The sequence below is a fragment of the Cnephaeus nilssonii genome (genome assembly GCF_951640355.1).
Source record: "Cnephaeus nilssonii genome assembly, chromosome: X".
Taxonomy (NCBI): domain Eukaryota; kingdom Metazoa; phylum Chordata; class Mammalia; order Chiroptera; family Vespertilionidae; genus Cnephaeus; species Cnephaeus nilssonii.
Window position 1 is genome coordinate 122,085,888 of NC_137071.1, and position 17,084 is coordinate 122,102,971.

Consider the following 17,084-nt stretch of genomic DNA (forward strand, 5'->3'; position numbering starts at 1 on the left):
GAGACAGCCTATCAATGATTCTCTCTCATCATTGATATCATTGATGTTTCTCTCTCTCTCTCTCTCTCTCTCTCTCTCTCTCTCTCTCTCTCTCTCTTTCTCCCTTCCTCTCCAAAATCAATAAAAACATATTATTTTAAAAAGGCAGTCCTGCCGAAACGGGTTTGGCTCAGTGGATAGAGCGTCGGCCTGTGGACTGAAGGGTCCCAGGTTCGATTCCGGTCAAGGGCATGTACCTTGGTTGCGGGCACATCCCCAGTAGGGGGTGTGCAGAAGGCAGCTGATCGATGTTTCTCTCTCATCGATGTTTCTAACTCTCTATCCCTCTCCCTTCCTCTCTGTAAAAAATCAATAAAATATATTTAAAAATAAATAAATAAAATAAAATAAAAAGGCAGTCCTATCTCAACGCAGCAGAAGAGGTGGAAGTCGTGCCCGGAAGTACCAATGGGAAGAAAGGCAAAATGCCAACCTCACCTCCTCACCCTGAAGGACATGAGCAGCTTCTTTCCCCAGTGTCCTTCAGGAGACAGCTAGGTTTCCGTCAAAGCCAGAGATGGATGAGGGCTGAGCAAAGATGCTGAGATATGGAGGAGCTTGTTGATTATGGAAAGGGATGAGACTAAATGAACTTACTGTTTCAGCCCAAGGTGCAGAAAGGAAAACCAAGAGTAAGATCAATGTCATGAAGACCTTCAGTCACAGATGGTGGGAACATATCGCAGACTTGTGGTAGAAGAAACTCAAGCCTTAGATGAGGTATTCTTTTTTTCTTAAATATATTTTTATTGATTTCAGAGAGGAAGGGAGAGGGAGAGAGAGATAGAAACATCAATGATGAGAGAGAATCATTGATTGGCCGCCTCCGGCATGCCCCCCACTGGGGATTGAGCCCACAACCCAGGCATGTGCCCTTGACTGGAATCAAACCCGGGACCCTTCAATCTGCAGACTGACACTCTATCCACCGAGCCAAACCAGCTAGGGCTCAAATGAGGTATTCTTAATAGCTCCTTCTAGCCCTAGTGGTCTATAATTCTAAGTCTAGTTCTTAAGAGTCAATTTAACTTCTGTCTTCTCAAATAAGTAGAATGATTGTCATCCACGGTTAAAGGAATTTGGCTAGTGGTGAAATGGGGAGGGCTGAGCAAAAGTCTAACATGTGTCCACCAAGAGACCCAGTGTGGGCATTATGCCTGGGGTCTGGTTCTCAGCTGGGCCAGTTCAGAAGTCCAGCTGCATCACAGCTGTAACAGCCCAAACAACTTTCATCAGACTGAGCAACTGACTCAAGCAACAAGTTCGTGGGCAGTGATAGCAAATCTTAACAGCCAGGACAACAGTAACTGTCAGAAAGACCTGCTGGTCAACCGACTGTGGTAGAAATGTTACAAGGGCTTTGGGGGGGCTTTTGGAATGACTCAGTGGCCTGTTTCCAGAGGGTGGCCCTTCTTTGACCTTTCTGTTCACCTCCTAACCTAGAATCTAAATCACCACTCGTCTGATGCCCGGCCGGGCATGGCTCCGTGCTTGAACATTTACCTATGGACCCAGGAGGTCAGGGTTCGATTCCCGGTCAAGGCACATGCCTAGGTTATGGGCTTGATCCCCAGTAGGGGGCATGCAGGAAGCAGCCAATCAATAATTCTCTCTCATCATTGATGTTTCTATCTCCCTCTCCTTTCCTCTCTGAAATAAAAATCAATCAAAATAAATCACTGCTTGTCTGAAATATTGAATTCACCTAGGATGTGAGCCCCACTTCACCTGCTGTACTCTAAGGCCTCATTCCCTGAGGGTCCCAGAGCTTCCTCCTTTGTTTGGCTCCCTCTTGCATCATCCTTCCCCAAAGTGTTTCTCCAATTTACTAGTATGATGCTGCTGCTTTTTCCCTGAAGTCATGACAAGGGTCCTTGAGGAAAAGACAAAGGGAAGGTTGTCTCCCTGGGTAGGGGGTGGGGGAGATGAGGCAGATTCTCATTCTTCTGCCTTCCCTTGAAAGCCCCTATTTAACACCCGAAATGGGCTGCTTACAAAACACCAGAGTGGCCAAAAGGAGGAAACACGTGAGGCCCCAACCCCAGCACCTGGAGAGGTGAGTCCCTGAGATGGAGGGAGAGGAGGAACAAAGCATTGCCCTGTGGGAGAGCCTGCGCTGTTGGCAGAGAGAGACTGAACTATGTGAAAGTCCGGGACTGTATGTTTTTGACTTTGTACCTGTGTAGCTGTCTGTAAATAGGTCGCCCTGAAGAGATGGAAAAATAAAGGCAAACCTGTCATGTCTGTGAGAAAGGTATGGCAGCCACAGGGTGACCAGTGTCTAGAATAGCTGGTGGCTCGAGGAAGCATTTCCTGGAGCAAAGTCACTGGGGCTCAAACTGACTGACTGCCCGTCCTGTTTTCTGACACTTCCTACTGCGCAGGCAGCTGTAATCTCTTCCATTTGTTCGGGAGGGACCTGCAGCCAGAGAATGGGGATGTTTTGACATGCAAATCTCTGTGCTACACCACATTAATAGAACGAAGGATTTAAACAAATCATACGATCATCTCCAGAGATGCAGTCAGAGCATTTGACAAAATACATCCTTTCATGATTAAAAAAAAAAAAACCCTCAACAAAGTGGGGATAGAGAGAACATGCCTCAATATAATAAAGACAAACCACACAGCTAACATCATACTCAACAGAGAGAGGTTGAAAGCTTTTCCTCTAAACTCAGGAACAAGACGAGGCTGGTCAGAATGCATATTCAATCCCTAAAATATTAAATTCATTGAGAATTGGGTTTTGGCCCAGCAAATGCTTTATCCTGGTGAACATATCCTCTGTGCTTGAAAAAGAGTGTGTGATTTACACAGATCTAAAATTCAGATGTCAGGTTTATCGTTCTAAACACAGCAAGTCAATGGAGGTAGTTGATAGTATTGTTCAGATCGTCTGTGTCAGGGGCCAACAAACTTTTCAAGTAAAAGGCCAGAGTAAAATTCTTAGGTTTTTAAGCCACATAAGGTCGCTGTTGCTACTAATATTGCTCTTTCTTGCTCCTTCCTCCCCCATTTTCTGCCTCCCCCCTCCTGTTCCTTCCCCTCTCCCATCCTTCCACTCCTCCCCCATCTTTTTCTTCACTATCCATTAAAAGTGAAAAAACATTCTTAGCTCCTGGGCTATTCAAAAACAGGCCCTGAGCTGCATTTGGCCAGGGGGCTATCGTTTGCCAATCCCTGTTCTCTGTCTTAACAGATTGTGTTGTCTCCTTCTCTCACTTACTGTGATTTTCAACCTGTCCCTTTCACCTATGAATCCTATCAATTCTTTTTTTAAAATACTTTTTTTTTTTTTTTACTGATTTCAGAGAGGAAGGGAGAGGGAGAGAGAGATGGAACCATGATCAGCTGCCTCCTGCACACCCCACACTGGGGACTGAGCCCGCAACCTGGACTTGTGCCCTGAGCGGGAATCGAACCGTGACCTGTTTCATAGGTCGGCGCTCAACACTGAGCCACATTGGCCAGGCAATCCTATCAATTCTTGCTTCATGTATGTTGAAGTTATGTTATTGGGCATATATATATTTATGATTGTTTTATCTTCCAGATGGATTACTTGCTACTTTAACTATTTTGGAATGTATTCCTTTATCTTTGGTAGTACAGTTTTCCTTGAAGACTGATTTATTTAATATTGATATAACAACATCAGCCTTCTTTGATTACTATTTACTTTTGTATGTCATTTTCCATCCTCTTACTTCCAATTAGTGTCTGTATATTTTAACTGACTCATATAGGCAGCCTGTAGTGCAGCCTTTTAAAAACCTTTCTAATAATGTCTGCTTTTAAATTGGATTATTGGGCAAATTTACATTTCATATACACTGAGTGGCCAGATTATTATGATCTCTGAACGCATAATAATCTGGCCACTCAGTGTATATCCTATGTAATAAAAGGCTAATATGCAGATTGACCCCTTGACCAGGAGTTCGACCAGCAGGCAGGCCGGCCAACCGCCCATGTCCCCTCCCCCTGGCCAGGCTGGCCGGACCCCACCCATGCACGAATTCATGCACCGGGCCTCAAATACACACACACACACACACACACACACACACACACACACACACAGAGTGGCCAGATTATTATGCGCTCAGAGATCATAATAATCTGGCCACTCTGTATTACTGATATGGTTGGATTTAAATCTACCATTTTTCTATTCATTTTTTTGTTCTTCCTTTCTTTTTGCTCAACTTAGTTGCGGCAAAATATACATATGGAAAAGCGCACACATATTTGTTAATACTCACCGGTGGGTATTTTCCTATTGATTTTTAGCGAGTGGAAGGGAGGGGGAGAGACATAGAGACATAGAGAGAGAAACATCGATGTGAGAGGGACATATCAATTGGTTACCTCCCAAACACACCCCAACCTGGGCCAAGCCTGCAACCGAGGTATGTGCCCTTGACCAGAATCTAACCCGAGACCCTTCATTCTGCAGGCTGACATCTATCCAATGAGTCAAACTGGCCTGGGCAAGTGCATACATCTTAAGTATACAATGTTATGAGTTATGACAGTGGCATATACAACAAAAGTCAAGATAGAAAACATTGCCATTACTCTCACAATTCCCCTTGAGCTTCTTCACAGTAGATCCCCTCCTTTACATTCTGCCCCCAGACAAATATAGATTAGATTCGCCTTTTCTGGGATTTCATTTGAACAGTATTTTACAGTATGTACTCTTTTGAGTCTACCACCTTTAACTTAGAACAATTATTTTAGATTCATCTAAGTTGTTGGGTGTTTCAATAATCTATCCTTCTTTATTGCTGAGTGCTATTCCATGCACAGATGTGTGTAACCATTCACCTGTTGATGGACAGTCGGGTTGTTTCCAAATCGGGCTTATTATTAATAGAGTTGATACAAAAATTTGTGCACCAGTCTTTGTGAAAACATATGGTTTTAATTGTCAGGTAAATAGCAGACGTGGCCTTGCTGGGTCATACGGTTAAGTGGAAATTTAACTTTATAAGAAACTGAAGAACTGTTGTTGTTTTTCAATATGATGATGCCAGCTTACATTCCCACCAGCAAACTAGGAGCTTTTTGTTTTGTCTGTATTCTCTTTTAGTCACACTTATATCTTCCAACTTTATTCTTCTTTTTCAAGGTGGAAGTTTCTATCCTGGATTCTTTGCATTTCCACATACATTGTGGAATCAGTTTGTCAATTTCTGCAAAGTCAGGATTTTTATTAGGTTTGCATCAAATTTATAGAATGGTGTGGTGTGAACATACAATTTAAGAATGCTGGGTCTACCAATCCATGAACATTATCTATTTCTCCACTTATGTAGGTTTTCTTTAATTTCTCTTATCCACTGTTTTCAGTTTTCATTGTAAATATTTTGCACATTTTAAAAAAAAATACGTTTTATTGATTTTTTTAAAGACAGAGGAAGGGAGAGGGATAGAGAGATAGAAACATTGCTGAGAGGGGAAACATCATCGGTCTGCTGCCACCTACACGCCCCTACTGGGGATCGAGCCCACAACCAGGCATGTGCCCTGACCGGGAATCGAATTGGTGGCCTCTTGGTTCCTGGGCTGATGCTCAACTGCTAAGTTACACCAGCTGGGCTATTTTGAACATTTTTTAAGTACATCACTAATTTCATGTTTTGTAATACTATTATGAAGGAGAGTGATTTTTTTTTGTAGATAGGATTTTCTACATACACAAACATGTCATTTCTGAATAAAGATACTTCTCTTTCATTTTTTTCCAATTTGTGTGACTTTTATTTCTCTTTCATTCATAGTTCACTGCCTAGGATTTCCAAGACCAATGTTGAACAGAATTCTGTCTTTTACCATTAAGTAATAAAAGCGCTGCAAAATATATATGTAGTGCGTATATATTTAGAGTTGTTATGTCTTCTTCAAAAACTGACCCCTTCATCATTGGCAAATGTCCTCCATTCCATCATATTCCTTGTCCTGAAGGCTACTTGGCCTGTTATTAATAGAGCCATTCAAACTTTCTTATGTTATAGTTTGCATGGCATATCTTTATCCATCTTATTTTTATCATATCTGTCTTTATATGCTAAGCATATTGTTTTGTTTTGCTTTTGTATACAGTCTGACAATCTCTGCTTTTTAATTGCAGCATTTGGACCATTTACAATTAATGTAATTAGTTATATGGTTGAGTTTAAACATATCACCCTGTGTGTGTTTTTTATATTTCTCCCATGTGTTCTGTGTTCCTCTTTCCATCTTTTCATGAATTCTTTTAGATTGTATAATTTTTAGAATTCTACTTTATCTCTAATACATATTTAGATCTAGTGTTTCTACTATGTATTTTATAGTAGACTACCTTCAAATAATTGAAAATCATTTCGCATATGTTGCAAGAACATTGCAACAATATAGTTCCCATTACCCACTCATGTCCTTTGTACTATTGTTGTCATACATCTTATTTCCACAGAGGTTATAAATCCCACACTATGTTATTAATATTTTTGCTTTAAACAATTTTCTATGACTTAAAGAAATATAAAAATGAGAAAAATTACTTTATATTTACCTACATATATTCTATTACCAGGACTCTTCATTCCTTCTTGTAGATCCAAGTTTCCATTGGTATCATCCTTTCTCCTAGAAAACTGTCTTTAACATTTCCTATAGTACAGGTTTCCTGCTGATAACAAATTATCTCTGCTTTTATATGTCTGGGGAAAAAAGACTTTTACTTTGCTTCTTTTATTGAGGTAAAATTGACTAACATGAAAGTAACCATTTTAAAGCAAAAATTCAGTGGCATTTAGTACTTTCCCATGTAAAAGAATTTCTAAGGATTGAGACCAAGAGAGCAGCTAGAGAAATGAGCCTTGGATAGGAGGGCAGAGCCCTCTTCCACCAGGGCAGGAATAGGCAAGGATGTTGGCTGCTGTGAATAAGTCTGAAGATGCATTATGAGGCAAGGAGCTGACAGTCCTCTTGAGGATCAGAGGAGAGAGGAAAAGGTGTATCACAGAGGGCCTGGCAGGCTGCGGGGGGGCTTTGGCTTTGACTTGGACTTTCAGTGATATGAGAGGCACTGAAAGGTTCAGAAAAGGAGAAGGATGGACCTGACTGATGTCTTATCACTGATCCTGGACTGGGGTTCCGCTGGGTTGGTGCTGGTGAAATAAGGGGGCCATTTCAGATCATTACAAGGTCCAGGGTCATTTATTCAGGGAGAAGTTGCTGAGGGATTGACGTTGATAACCTTACAGGAGCTGCATGCACTGCAACTTCAAGGTCTGTGCCCCTCCTCTTGCTGTGAGGCTAATGGGGTTACCATTTCCACCCTCCTGTCCATCACCCACCTTACCACTGGCCTCTTGAGCCTAACCTCATTCCTCTAATTCTGAGTCTTTTTTTAAATATTTTTATTGTTTAAATATTACATATATTAGTACATATATCTCCTTTTTTTTCCCCATTGACCTTCCCCCAGCTTCCCCTACCCCCTGTCGCATGCTCTCATCCCACCCCCCAGTGTCTTGTGTCCATTGGTGTGCTTATATGCATGCATACAAGTCCTTTGGTTGATCTATTTCACTCCCTCCCCAACACTCCCCATAATTCTGAGTCTTATTCCTATAAGCTTGAAACCTGTTTCTTTGTCTCTGGACCTTCCCTCCCCTATTCCCTTTTGTAGACTGGGACACCAAACTTGGACCCTCATCTGACTCTGAGTTTGGACTCTACAGTTGTAGGTTTCTGTACGTGGTTCCATGCCGCTGGAAAATGGGACCCTAGTGTCCCAGTTTCTTCTGGAAGGATTGACTGACACAGCGGAGCTGAGGCCCTTGCTATTTGCCATCTTTCTGCTGGTCTACATAGTGGCTATAGTTGGGAACCTGGGTATTGTCAGCCTTATCGTAATGGACTCCCGGCTCCACACTCCCATGTACTTCTTCTTGGCCAACCTGTCACTGCTAGACACTGCCTATATCACCAACACGGTGCCTCAGGTGCTGGTGCATCTGCTGGCACCGGTGCGGGCCATGCCCTATCGTGCCTGCCTTACCCAGATATTCTTTCTCCACTTCCTGGCACCCTGGGAGTGCTTCCTGCTCACAGCCATGTCCTATGACCGCTATGCAGCCATCTGCCAGCCACTGCACTACCTGGTCCTCATGGGCCAAAGAACCCGGATAGGACTGGCTTCAATCTCCTGCCTTCTTGCCTTGACCAATGCACTCACCCACACCATCCTTGCAGCTCTACTCAAGTTCTGCGGGCCTCGCCTCATCACCCACTTCTTCTGTGACCTGCCTCCGCTGCTCAAACTCTCTTGCTCCAGCACGCAGGCGAATGAACTCGCCCTGTTCTTCTTTAGTTTCCTGGTGGCTCTTGCACCCTGTGCCCTGGTCGTGATCTCCTATATACACGTTGTAGCTGCTGTTCTCAGGATGAACTCTGCCGAGGGCCGAAGGAAAGCCTTTTCCACCTGTGGCGCTCACATCACTGTGGTGTGTATTTTCTACATCACTTCGGTCCTCTGCTACATCCTTCCCAGCTCTGCGTACTCTGGCCTGCGAGACCGGGTGCTCTCGGTGCTGTATGTGGTCCTCACTCCCATGCTCAACCCCATCATCTACAGCATGCGAAACAAGGAGGTGAAGAGGGCTTTGTTTAAGGTCCTTGGGAAGGACAGTGCCTCCTAGGCGCTAAGCACATCAAATCAAGGCCACACTCCTTCTCCACGGTGAGGCTGGCACATGCCTGATGCTTTGGGGGTGAGTCCAACAACCGAGGAGCTTGGAATTTAACGTAGATGATACATTTGGAGAATCCCGTTTTGTGTGGCAGGTTTTCCCCCATCCCAGCAAAGCTCAAAATAGCTCTGTGGCATAATTTTTATTCTAAAATGTTATTTTCCATCTGCTGGTGTTGTGGCTGAGAAACCCTATCTTCCCATGAGGAAGTGACACTTGTGTTTGATTTTGGACATCAACTTTGCATCCACATATCTTGGCCTTTCTCCCCATCCATCCTTCACTCTACTACATGCTAGAGTAATGTTCCCTCGTTCTCTAACCAGGTAATGTACTGAGTGTACAGAGATCTGGTGAAATGTGCCGTGAGGGAATTTATACTTCCTGCAAAATTATGAACTCAATAATCTGAAAACTTTCTCACCACTAAAACTTGGACTGTGTATATTTACATAAATATGCATATCTAAACATATTTGGTAGAGCATCCTATATAATAAAGAGGTTATATGCAAATTGACCATCACAAGATGGCTGGCTACAACCAGGCCAGCAGGGGGGGTTAGTGAGGGATGACCAAACAACTGAACAAGCAGGCTGCGTGGGGCGATCAGGCCGGCAGGGGGGTTAGTGAGGGATGACCAAATGACTGAAGAGCAAGCTGCGTGGGGCAACCAGGCTGGCAGGAGGGGGGAGTTGGGGTCAACCAAGGTGGCAGGGGGGGCAGTAAAGGGTGACCAGGCTGGCACGGGGGCAGTTAGGAGTGACTAGGCCAGCAGGGAAGGGGCAGGTGGGGGTGACCTGGCTGGCAGTGGGGAGGTGGCAGTTAGGGGCGACCAGGCCAGCAGGGGGGCAGTTAAGGGTGATCAGGCAGGCAGGCAGGTGAGTGATTAGGAGCCAGCGGTCCAGGATTATGAGAGGGATGTCCAACTGGATCAGGCCTAAACCAGCAGTCGGACATCCCCCAAGGGGTCCCAGATTGGAGAGGGTGCAGGCTGGTCTGAGGGGACACCCCCCCCCCGTGCATGAATTTTGTGCACCAGGCTTCTAGTCAATTATAATAGTAAAAAATATTTAAAAACCCAAATGCTCAAGTATCCCCAAAGCAACAGTCCTCTAGTCCGTTCATGCCCTAACCTTCTCTGTGTCATTTGCTTCTTATCCTCATGTTTCTCCCTGCACCCTTGGGAATGCAACCCAAGCTGCAAGGAATAAATGAAGATGGGAGTTTAGAATTTAGTGAAGACAGCATTTCAACTCACTGGAGGAATCTGAATTATTTGGTAAATGATGTTGAGACACCTGACTAAACTCTGATGGAGGAACTAAAATAGATCAATGTCATTTTTTCACACCAAAATAAATTCTTAGTGGATTAAAATATTAAAGTTATGAGTGTCAAGTTTGATAACGTTATAGTGGCTGAGTCTTTCCATTAGACAGAAACTGCAGAAATCATCATAAAAAATTGATCACTTAAGTAACATTTAAAATGTTTAATAATATCTATATAGAAAGGATTTAAGAGCATAAATAAAAGGAAGCAATGATGAAGGAAAGTATGTTCAAATTATGACAAAGACTTTGTTTCTTTAATATATAAAGAGCGCTCAGCAATCAATAAGTAAACTATGATTATTCCAATTAAAAGTAAACAAAGGATATGAATGGACAGTTCTCAGAAGAAGAGACACCACTAGTCAAATGTCATATGAATTGGTAAGCCACATTAGAAATAAAAAAAATGAAACAATATTGAGATGTGATTTAGGTTACTATATGGGCAAAGATTTGAAAGGTCGAAAATGTTTTCTTTGGGGTGTATTATGGACTAAATTGCCCTCCTCCCCCAGTTATATTTTGAAATCCTAATGTGACCATATTTGGAGATAGGGACTTAAGGAGGTAATTAAGGTTAAATCAAGTCATAATCGTTAGCCTCTACCAGGGTGGCCCCCCTGTTCCCCTCAATACACATAGAGGAAAGTCCATGTAAGGACACAGTAAGAAGGTGGCTCAAGGAGGAGGCCTCACCACAAACCAACCCTGCTGGTACCTTGATCTGGGACTTGGAGTTTCCAGACTGTGAGAAAATAAATTTCTGTTGTTTAAGCCACCTAGTGTCTGGCATTTTGTTATATTGCCTGAGCACACCTCAGAGAGATTGCAGGTTTGGTTCCAGACTGCCACAAATAAAGCCAATATTGCAATAAAATGAATCACACAATTCCCCCCCCCCGAACCCCCGTGCATATAAAACTATGCTGTAGTTTGTTAAGTGTACAAAAACATTATGCCTAAAAAAAAAAACAATGTCCATACCTTAATTTAAAAATACTTCATTGCCAATTCGCATGGATGGAACTGGAGAGCATTATGCTAAGCAAAATAAGCCAGTCAGAGAAAGATAAATGTCACATGATCTCACTCATTTGTGGAATATAATGAACAATATAAACTGATCAACAAAAACAGACCCAGAGACAGAGAAACATCGATCAGACTGTCAAACCTCAGAGGGAAGGTAGGGGAGGGTAGGGGTAAGGGGGAGAAATCAACCAAAGGACTTGTATGCATGCATATAAGCATAACCAATGGACACAGACACCAGGGGGTGAGGGCATGAGTGGGAGGAGGGCACTGGGGGGATAAGGACACATATGTAATACCTTAATCAATAAAGAAAAAAAATACTTTATTGCTGCCCAGCCGGCATGGCTCAGTGGTTGAGCATCGACCTATAAACCAGAGATCAGGGTTTGATTCTCGGTCAAGGCCCATGTCTGGGTTGCAGGCTCGATCCCCAGTGTGGGGCGTGCAAGAGGCAGCTGATCAATGATTCTCTCTCATCATTGATATTTCTATCAATCTCTCCTCTCTTCTTTTCTGAAATCAATAAAATATATTATAAATAAATGAAGTTTTCCTTAGAAAAAGAAAAAGCTCATATGCTAAATGAAAATAGTTCAGAAAATATTTAATCCTGAACTTGAAAAAAGTATACACTATATGTCATTTTTGTCAATTTAATATATAAATGCAACTATAAAACTAAGACAATATTTCAAAATACCATCAGCTATTAATGCTGAATGACATGACACAATTTACTTTCATTTTCTTCCATTTCCTAAATTGTCGTCAATTGACTAGAGCAAGCATGTCAAACTCAAAGGCTAACACGGGCCAAATAAACAAGGTTGAAGTTTATGTGGGCCACAAAAAATATAAAAGCTTCCATTTTCATAGAAACGTAGGTTTATTTCGATAGAGACACGCTGAATACAAAGGGCTGAAATAAATGAGTCATTGTTCACATAAAATAATAGAACATTTTAATAAAAATCATTTTTTGAACATTAACTTACCAGACACCGAATAACTGCACAAATTAATAAGCGTCACGCAAATAAACCTATTTTTCTTGTTCTCTGAAAGCGAAATATTTCCTGTTGCGCACGCCAAACAAGTCAGTAGAAGACTAATGACGTGGCCATGGGCTGCTAAAATATTCGCTGCTAGTATTAGTGGAGAGAAATGGTGCGCCTGCGCGTAAGGCGCATAAGGGAAATGAATGCAACACGATTATAGTCATCAGTCATTAGCGAACGTTGTAGTTCATTATAAATAATTATGTATAACAGGATATGGTAAAAATTAAGTTACAAAAATTTTATTAAAACGTTTCTTACATACCGTTATATTGGCTGGGCCGCAAAAATATTCATTATAGGCTGCGTGTGGCCTGTGGGCCAAGGGTTTGACATGCTTGGACTGGAAGACCTGAATCCCACACCTCCCCTCCAAACCAGGGACACATGTAAGAAAATGTGGAGGCCAAATAACTGACCATCCTCTCAGACAAGAGTGGCAGTTCAATTTTATTTTCTGCTGTAACAAACAAGAACCCCATTCTCCCGCCATGGGGGAAACAGTCGTGTTGAGCGATAGGAAGGGGCAATACAAACAATTAGGCCCTAGAATGAAGTGGCAGCTTCTGTAGGAAGCCACGCCCCAGGGAAGGAAGCACTGCCTGGGGAGGGCCCCCCCAGGTTAGCCTTAGGCCCCCTTTTCCAGGGTGGGCTCAATGAAAAAACTTGCGGGCAAGGCCATCAGCGACAGCTGGTCAAGACAGGCGGTGATATGACTTCGGATTTCAAAAGGGTCTTCGCCAGTCAGTCGGCTGAATGCGGAAAAAGAGAAAAGCCGGGTTACATGTGGTAGCTCCGCACCGAGCTCTCTCGGCGCCCTCCGGGGGTGACAGGCCCAGGACAGCAGGGGTACCTCTGGGGACCAACCCTGGCCACCTGCCAACCCCCCCCACCACCACCACCAGCACCCAACATGGCCCTCTTTAGAACTAACACAGTTAGATGGTTGTCAGACACCGTGAGCTCCTTCACACCCGCCCCTTCCTGAGACTGGACGTGTGGCATCAGCAGCCGGCTGGCCATCTCTGCCTCCATGGGCGACGGGAAAGGCACCATGAGGTAGCTAGTGGAGACTCGGTTAAGGTCCCATCCAATACCCACTTTGCGGTTTCTCGTCGGGCCCGTCTTAACCCCTTCCGGGTCTCTGAGGTGGCCCCCTCCGCCATCGAATCCGGCCCATCCCCTCAGCCACCTCCGCGTCCCCGCTCCCCGTCCTCACACAGTCCCCCCCCGGGGCTGACCCCCTCCTCCCCGTCCCATGGCCTCGCCCGGCCACTCCTCAGATAGGATACAACTGGAGCCGACGTCCTGCTGGCCTGCTGGCGGTGGACTCGTCGTGGCCATCCTGCCCCGGCCAGGCATCGGCGCCCAGCTCGGCAGTGACAAGTGCCAGCGCAATCTCTGTGGCTAGACTGTCTGAAGCGCTGGGCTCCCCGCTGTCGCCTCTCCCGGGGCCCTCGTGGCTTCCAGGGCCATCATGGCTGCCAGGGTCTCCCGAAATGGCCTGGCCTCCCCGCTCAGCCTCCATGGCCCCTCCCGGTGAAGGCTGAGAGCCCGCTCCGCCCGCTGAGGTGACCCCCTGAGGCGACGCGGTTCCCTCAGAAGCCCCGCCCCCTAGCGGGGGGGGGGGCCCTGAGCGCCTGCGCATGCGCAAACCCGTCCTGCGCCATTTCCCCCGAGACTTGGGAGGCCTCTGGCCACGTGGCTGTGCCTGTTTCCCGCCAAGCCTGCCCTGCCCCCCAAAGCTTGGGGGTGAGCCTCAAAGCCTGAGCCCGTGCAGCCTGGCCAACCTCACATGTGACCAGCTTGCTGACCGCCGGTCCCCCGTCATCGAGTTCTGGGAGTAAGTCAGGCGCCTCTGGACCAGGCCCAGCCTGCGCCTCTCTCTGGGCTCCACACGCCGAATCTGCGTGGGTTGGGTGGGGCCACGCCCTGGGGGGATTCCCAGCAGGACTCACTCCTGGACCCCGCCTGCCCTTGGGGGGCCCCCAGGCCAGTCCCTGCGGGAGCCGGGCTGGATGGACCTTGTTTCTTCAGCACCATTTCTCACTTGGGGCGCTGTCACTCCGTGGTGCCTGGCAAGGGGAGGGGGGAGCGCCGCCGTGTGTGCTAGGGTAGCCACTAGCCCCACCACCTCTGTCCAGGGGCTCCCGGGCTCCAGGCACACACACGCTGCGTTGTCTCCACGTGACGGGCTTGGGCCCGGGCCCCACCCAGGTGCTCGGGAGGGACCAGCTGGACACGAGGGCCGCAGGAGCGGGAGCACCAGCCCTGGGACAGCTCCCGGCGGCTCTGCCCTCTGCTCACGCAGCCCTCGTGGGCTCTGCCTCCCCAGGAACAAAGTCTTGCGGCTCTCCAGGGGACTGGAGGTGCCAGGTGCCCTCAACTGGGAGGTGACCCTGTGTCTGATGGCCTGCTGGGTGCTGGTCTACTTCTGTGTCTGGAAGGGGGTCAAGTCAACAGGAAAGGTACAGCTGGAGGCGGGCAGGGCTGGGGGTGATGGCAGGGCTGGGGGGCAGCACTGCCTTGGGGGGGGGTCCTCCGCCAGGAACCACTGTTGCAACAGGAGGTGACTGGGCCAGGGCCTAGGCCTGAGGAGGGGGCAGGTACGTCAGTCCAGGCCACGTGATCCCCACCCCACCCTCCAAATCCAGGTCTAGCAGCCTTCCCCCTTGAGGGGGAGAAGCTCAGGCAGCAGCTGTCCTTCCCCTGTGTTGGGCATCCCCGCCCCCTCCCTCCTTCCTCGTTCCTCTCTGTTCCTCACTCACCACCTGAGTCTCTTTGGACAGTCTGGGTGGACCTGCTGTATGGCTCTCTTGCCTGCCTGTCTGGCCCAGGGTCGAGTCTAGACACATGCCTTCCCCAGAAGCTCGCTGTCAGTTCGGGAGACGAATGTGTGAACAGGCGCATAATAAGACAGTGTGCCGAGGGCTGTGGGACATGGCCAGGTCCCTGGAGGGCTGGCTCGTTCCCCAGCAGGGTCTGAAGAGCAGCCGCTTCCCAAGCTGGCAGTCCCACTTGGATGGAAGGCAGAGGCCTTTGCCGTCTGTCTCACTCTTGCCCGCCTCTGGCTGGCCCACTTCTAATCCCAGCTACCGAGGACCCTGCCTCTCTGCAGAGGATGACCTGGACCTGCCTCCAGGCTGCTGTCCCACTCTCTGCCCGGGGAGGGCCCTGCCTCTCCCCTCCCTCTGCGGCCGACCTGCGCTTGCCATGGGGCTGCTAATGCCCAGCCAAGCACCTGGCTTCCTTTGGAAGGAGCCAGGGCTCTGGGGAGTTTAAGGGGGGGCTGCTGGCTGGCCTCATTCCTCACCTCTGAACACACTGTCCAGTGGTGGGGGACCGTGGCCTGCCCAGCTCAGGCTGCTCAGGCCAGGGGCCTCTGAGGGGGAGGTGGGTGCTGCTGGGCCCCTCTGAGCAGCATGGCCCCCCAGATCGTGTACTTCACCGCTACGTTCCCCTACGTGGTCCTTGTGGTGCTGCTGGTACGTGGAGTGCTGCTGCCTGGCGCCTTGGATGGCATCATCTACTATCTCAAGCCTGACTGGTCGAAGCTGGGGTCCCCTCAGGTGAGGTGGAGGCAGTGGGAGGGAGACCAGGGGGCCAGCCCAACAGGGCCCCTCACACCTGTTCTGCCCTGGCCCGTGTCCAGGTTTGGATAGATGCTTCCTCACAGCGTGATGGCTGGGTTCCCAGGGTGCATATCCCCAGAGAGAGAGCCGGGAGAAGCTGTATCTCCCGTCTGGCCCAGGCTCAGACATCATGGTGTACGATTGCAAGGCAGTCACTGTGCAGTCCTCCCCAGCTTCTAGGGGAGTTGACATAGACTCCACCTCCTAGTGGGGAATGACCCGATTTTGGAAGAGCAAGTGGGGCAGCAGGTATCTTTGTGACCATTGTTCCAGCATGCAATGTACTCCAGTTGGGTTCACTATAGGCTGAGACCAGTGTAACCACAGAACCAGCTCAAATTGGTCCTGTCCTGTGTCTAACAAGAACCGAAGTTTAAACTTTGGATACACCACTGAAGAGTAACACTTTCACCTGGCCGGCATGGCTCAGTGGTTGAACATCGTTCCATGAACCAGGAGGTCACGGTTCCATTCCTGATCAGGGCATTGGCCCGGGTTGTGGGCTCGATCCCCAGTGTGGGGCGCGCAGGAGGCAGCCGATCAATGATTCTCTCTCATCATTGATGCCCCCCTCTCTATTTCTCTCTCTATCTCTCTCTCTCCCTCTCCCTCCTTCTCTGAAATCAATAAAAACATATTTTTTAAAAAGAGCAACATTTGTGAATCCTTAACTGCTCCCCCACACAGAACCAAAGGACTTGGATGTGACCAGAACCAGAACCTTCCAGAAGTGAAGGGCCCTGGATCGGGGAGACAAGACTTGAGCCTTGCTTTTTGCCTCCTCACTGGTTGACCTCACAGCAAAACCCTTTTCCCTTTCTCAGAAGCTCGTGCCATATTGGCTTCTATGCGTGTCGGGGTGTGAGCCTTTGCTGCTTGACACCAGGAGAGTGGGGGAAGCGGGACCGGGAAGGGGGAAAAGTCCAAGGGAGGGGGCAATCTCCGAGGGAGGAGAGACCCTGCCAGATCCCACCCGGGAGCTCCGGAGGGTCATTCCTACTTAGACTTTGTCACAACCTGAGGCAAAGGAGCTGGGCTCGTGGAATATTGTCCCCCTCAGAGGGAAGGGCAGGGATAGGCCATGCCGAGGCACTGCCAGCCCTCTGCTTTTGCAGGGAAAGCAGCTCCAGTAGCTGCCCAAGGGGCTTTCGTCTGAGAGGTAGAGTCCCAGGCGTGGGCTGTTGGAAGCAAAAGCACCTTGAAGCCAGAAAGGGGCACATCAAAAA

General features: G+C 47.5%; 1 protein-coding gene and 1 long non-coding RNA gene across 2 annotated transcripts; both read left to right on the forward strand.

Annotated features, from left to right (window-relative positions):
• Window positions 1-7,808: 7,808 nt before the first annotated feature.
• Window positions 7,809-8,744, forward strand: LOC307095442 (olfactory receptor 3A1-like; the record flags this gene model as incomplete). Its single annotated transcript, XM_079764637.1, has 1 exon — window positions 7,809-8,744. The coding sequence occupies one exon, from the start codon at window positions 7,809-7,811 to the stop codon at window positions 8,742-8,744; it is 936 nt and encodes a 311-aa protein (XP_079620763.1).
• A 5,260-nt stretch (window positions 8,745-14,004) lies between these two features.
• Window positions 14,005-15,797, forward strand: LOC307096176. Its single transcript, XR_013813246.1, has 3 exons — window positions 14,005-14,069; window positions 14,562-14,694; window positions 15,661-15,797. It is a non-coding gene; the product is annotated as an uncharacterized lncRNA (long non-coding RNA).
• Window positions 15,798-17,084: the final 1,287 nt, after the last annotated feature.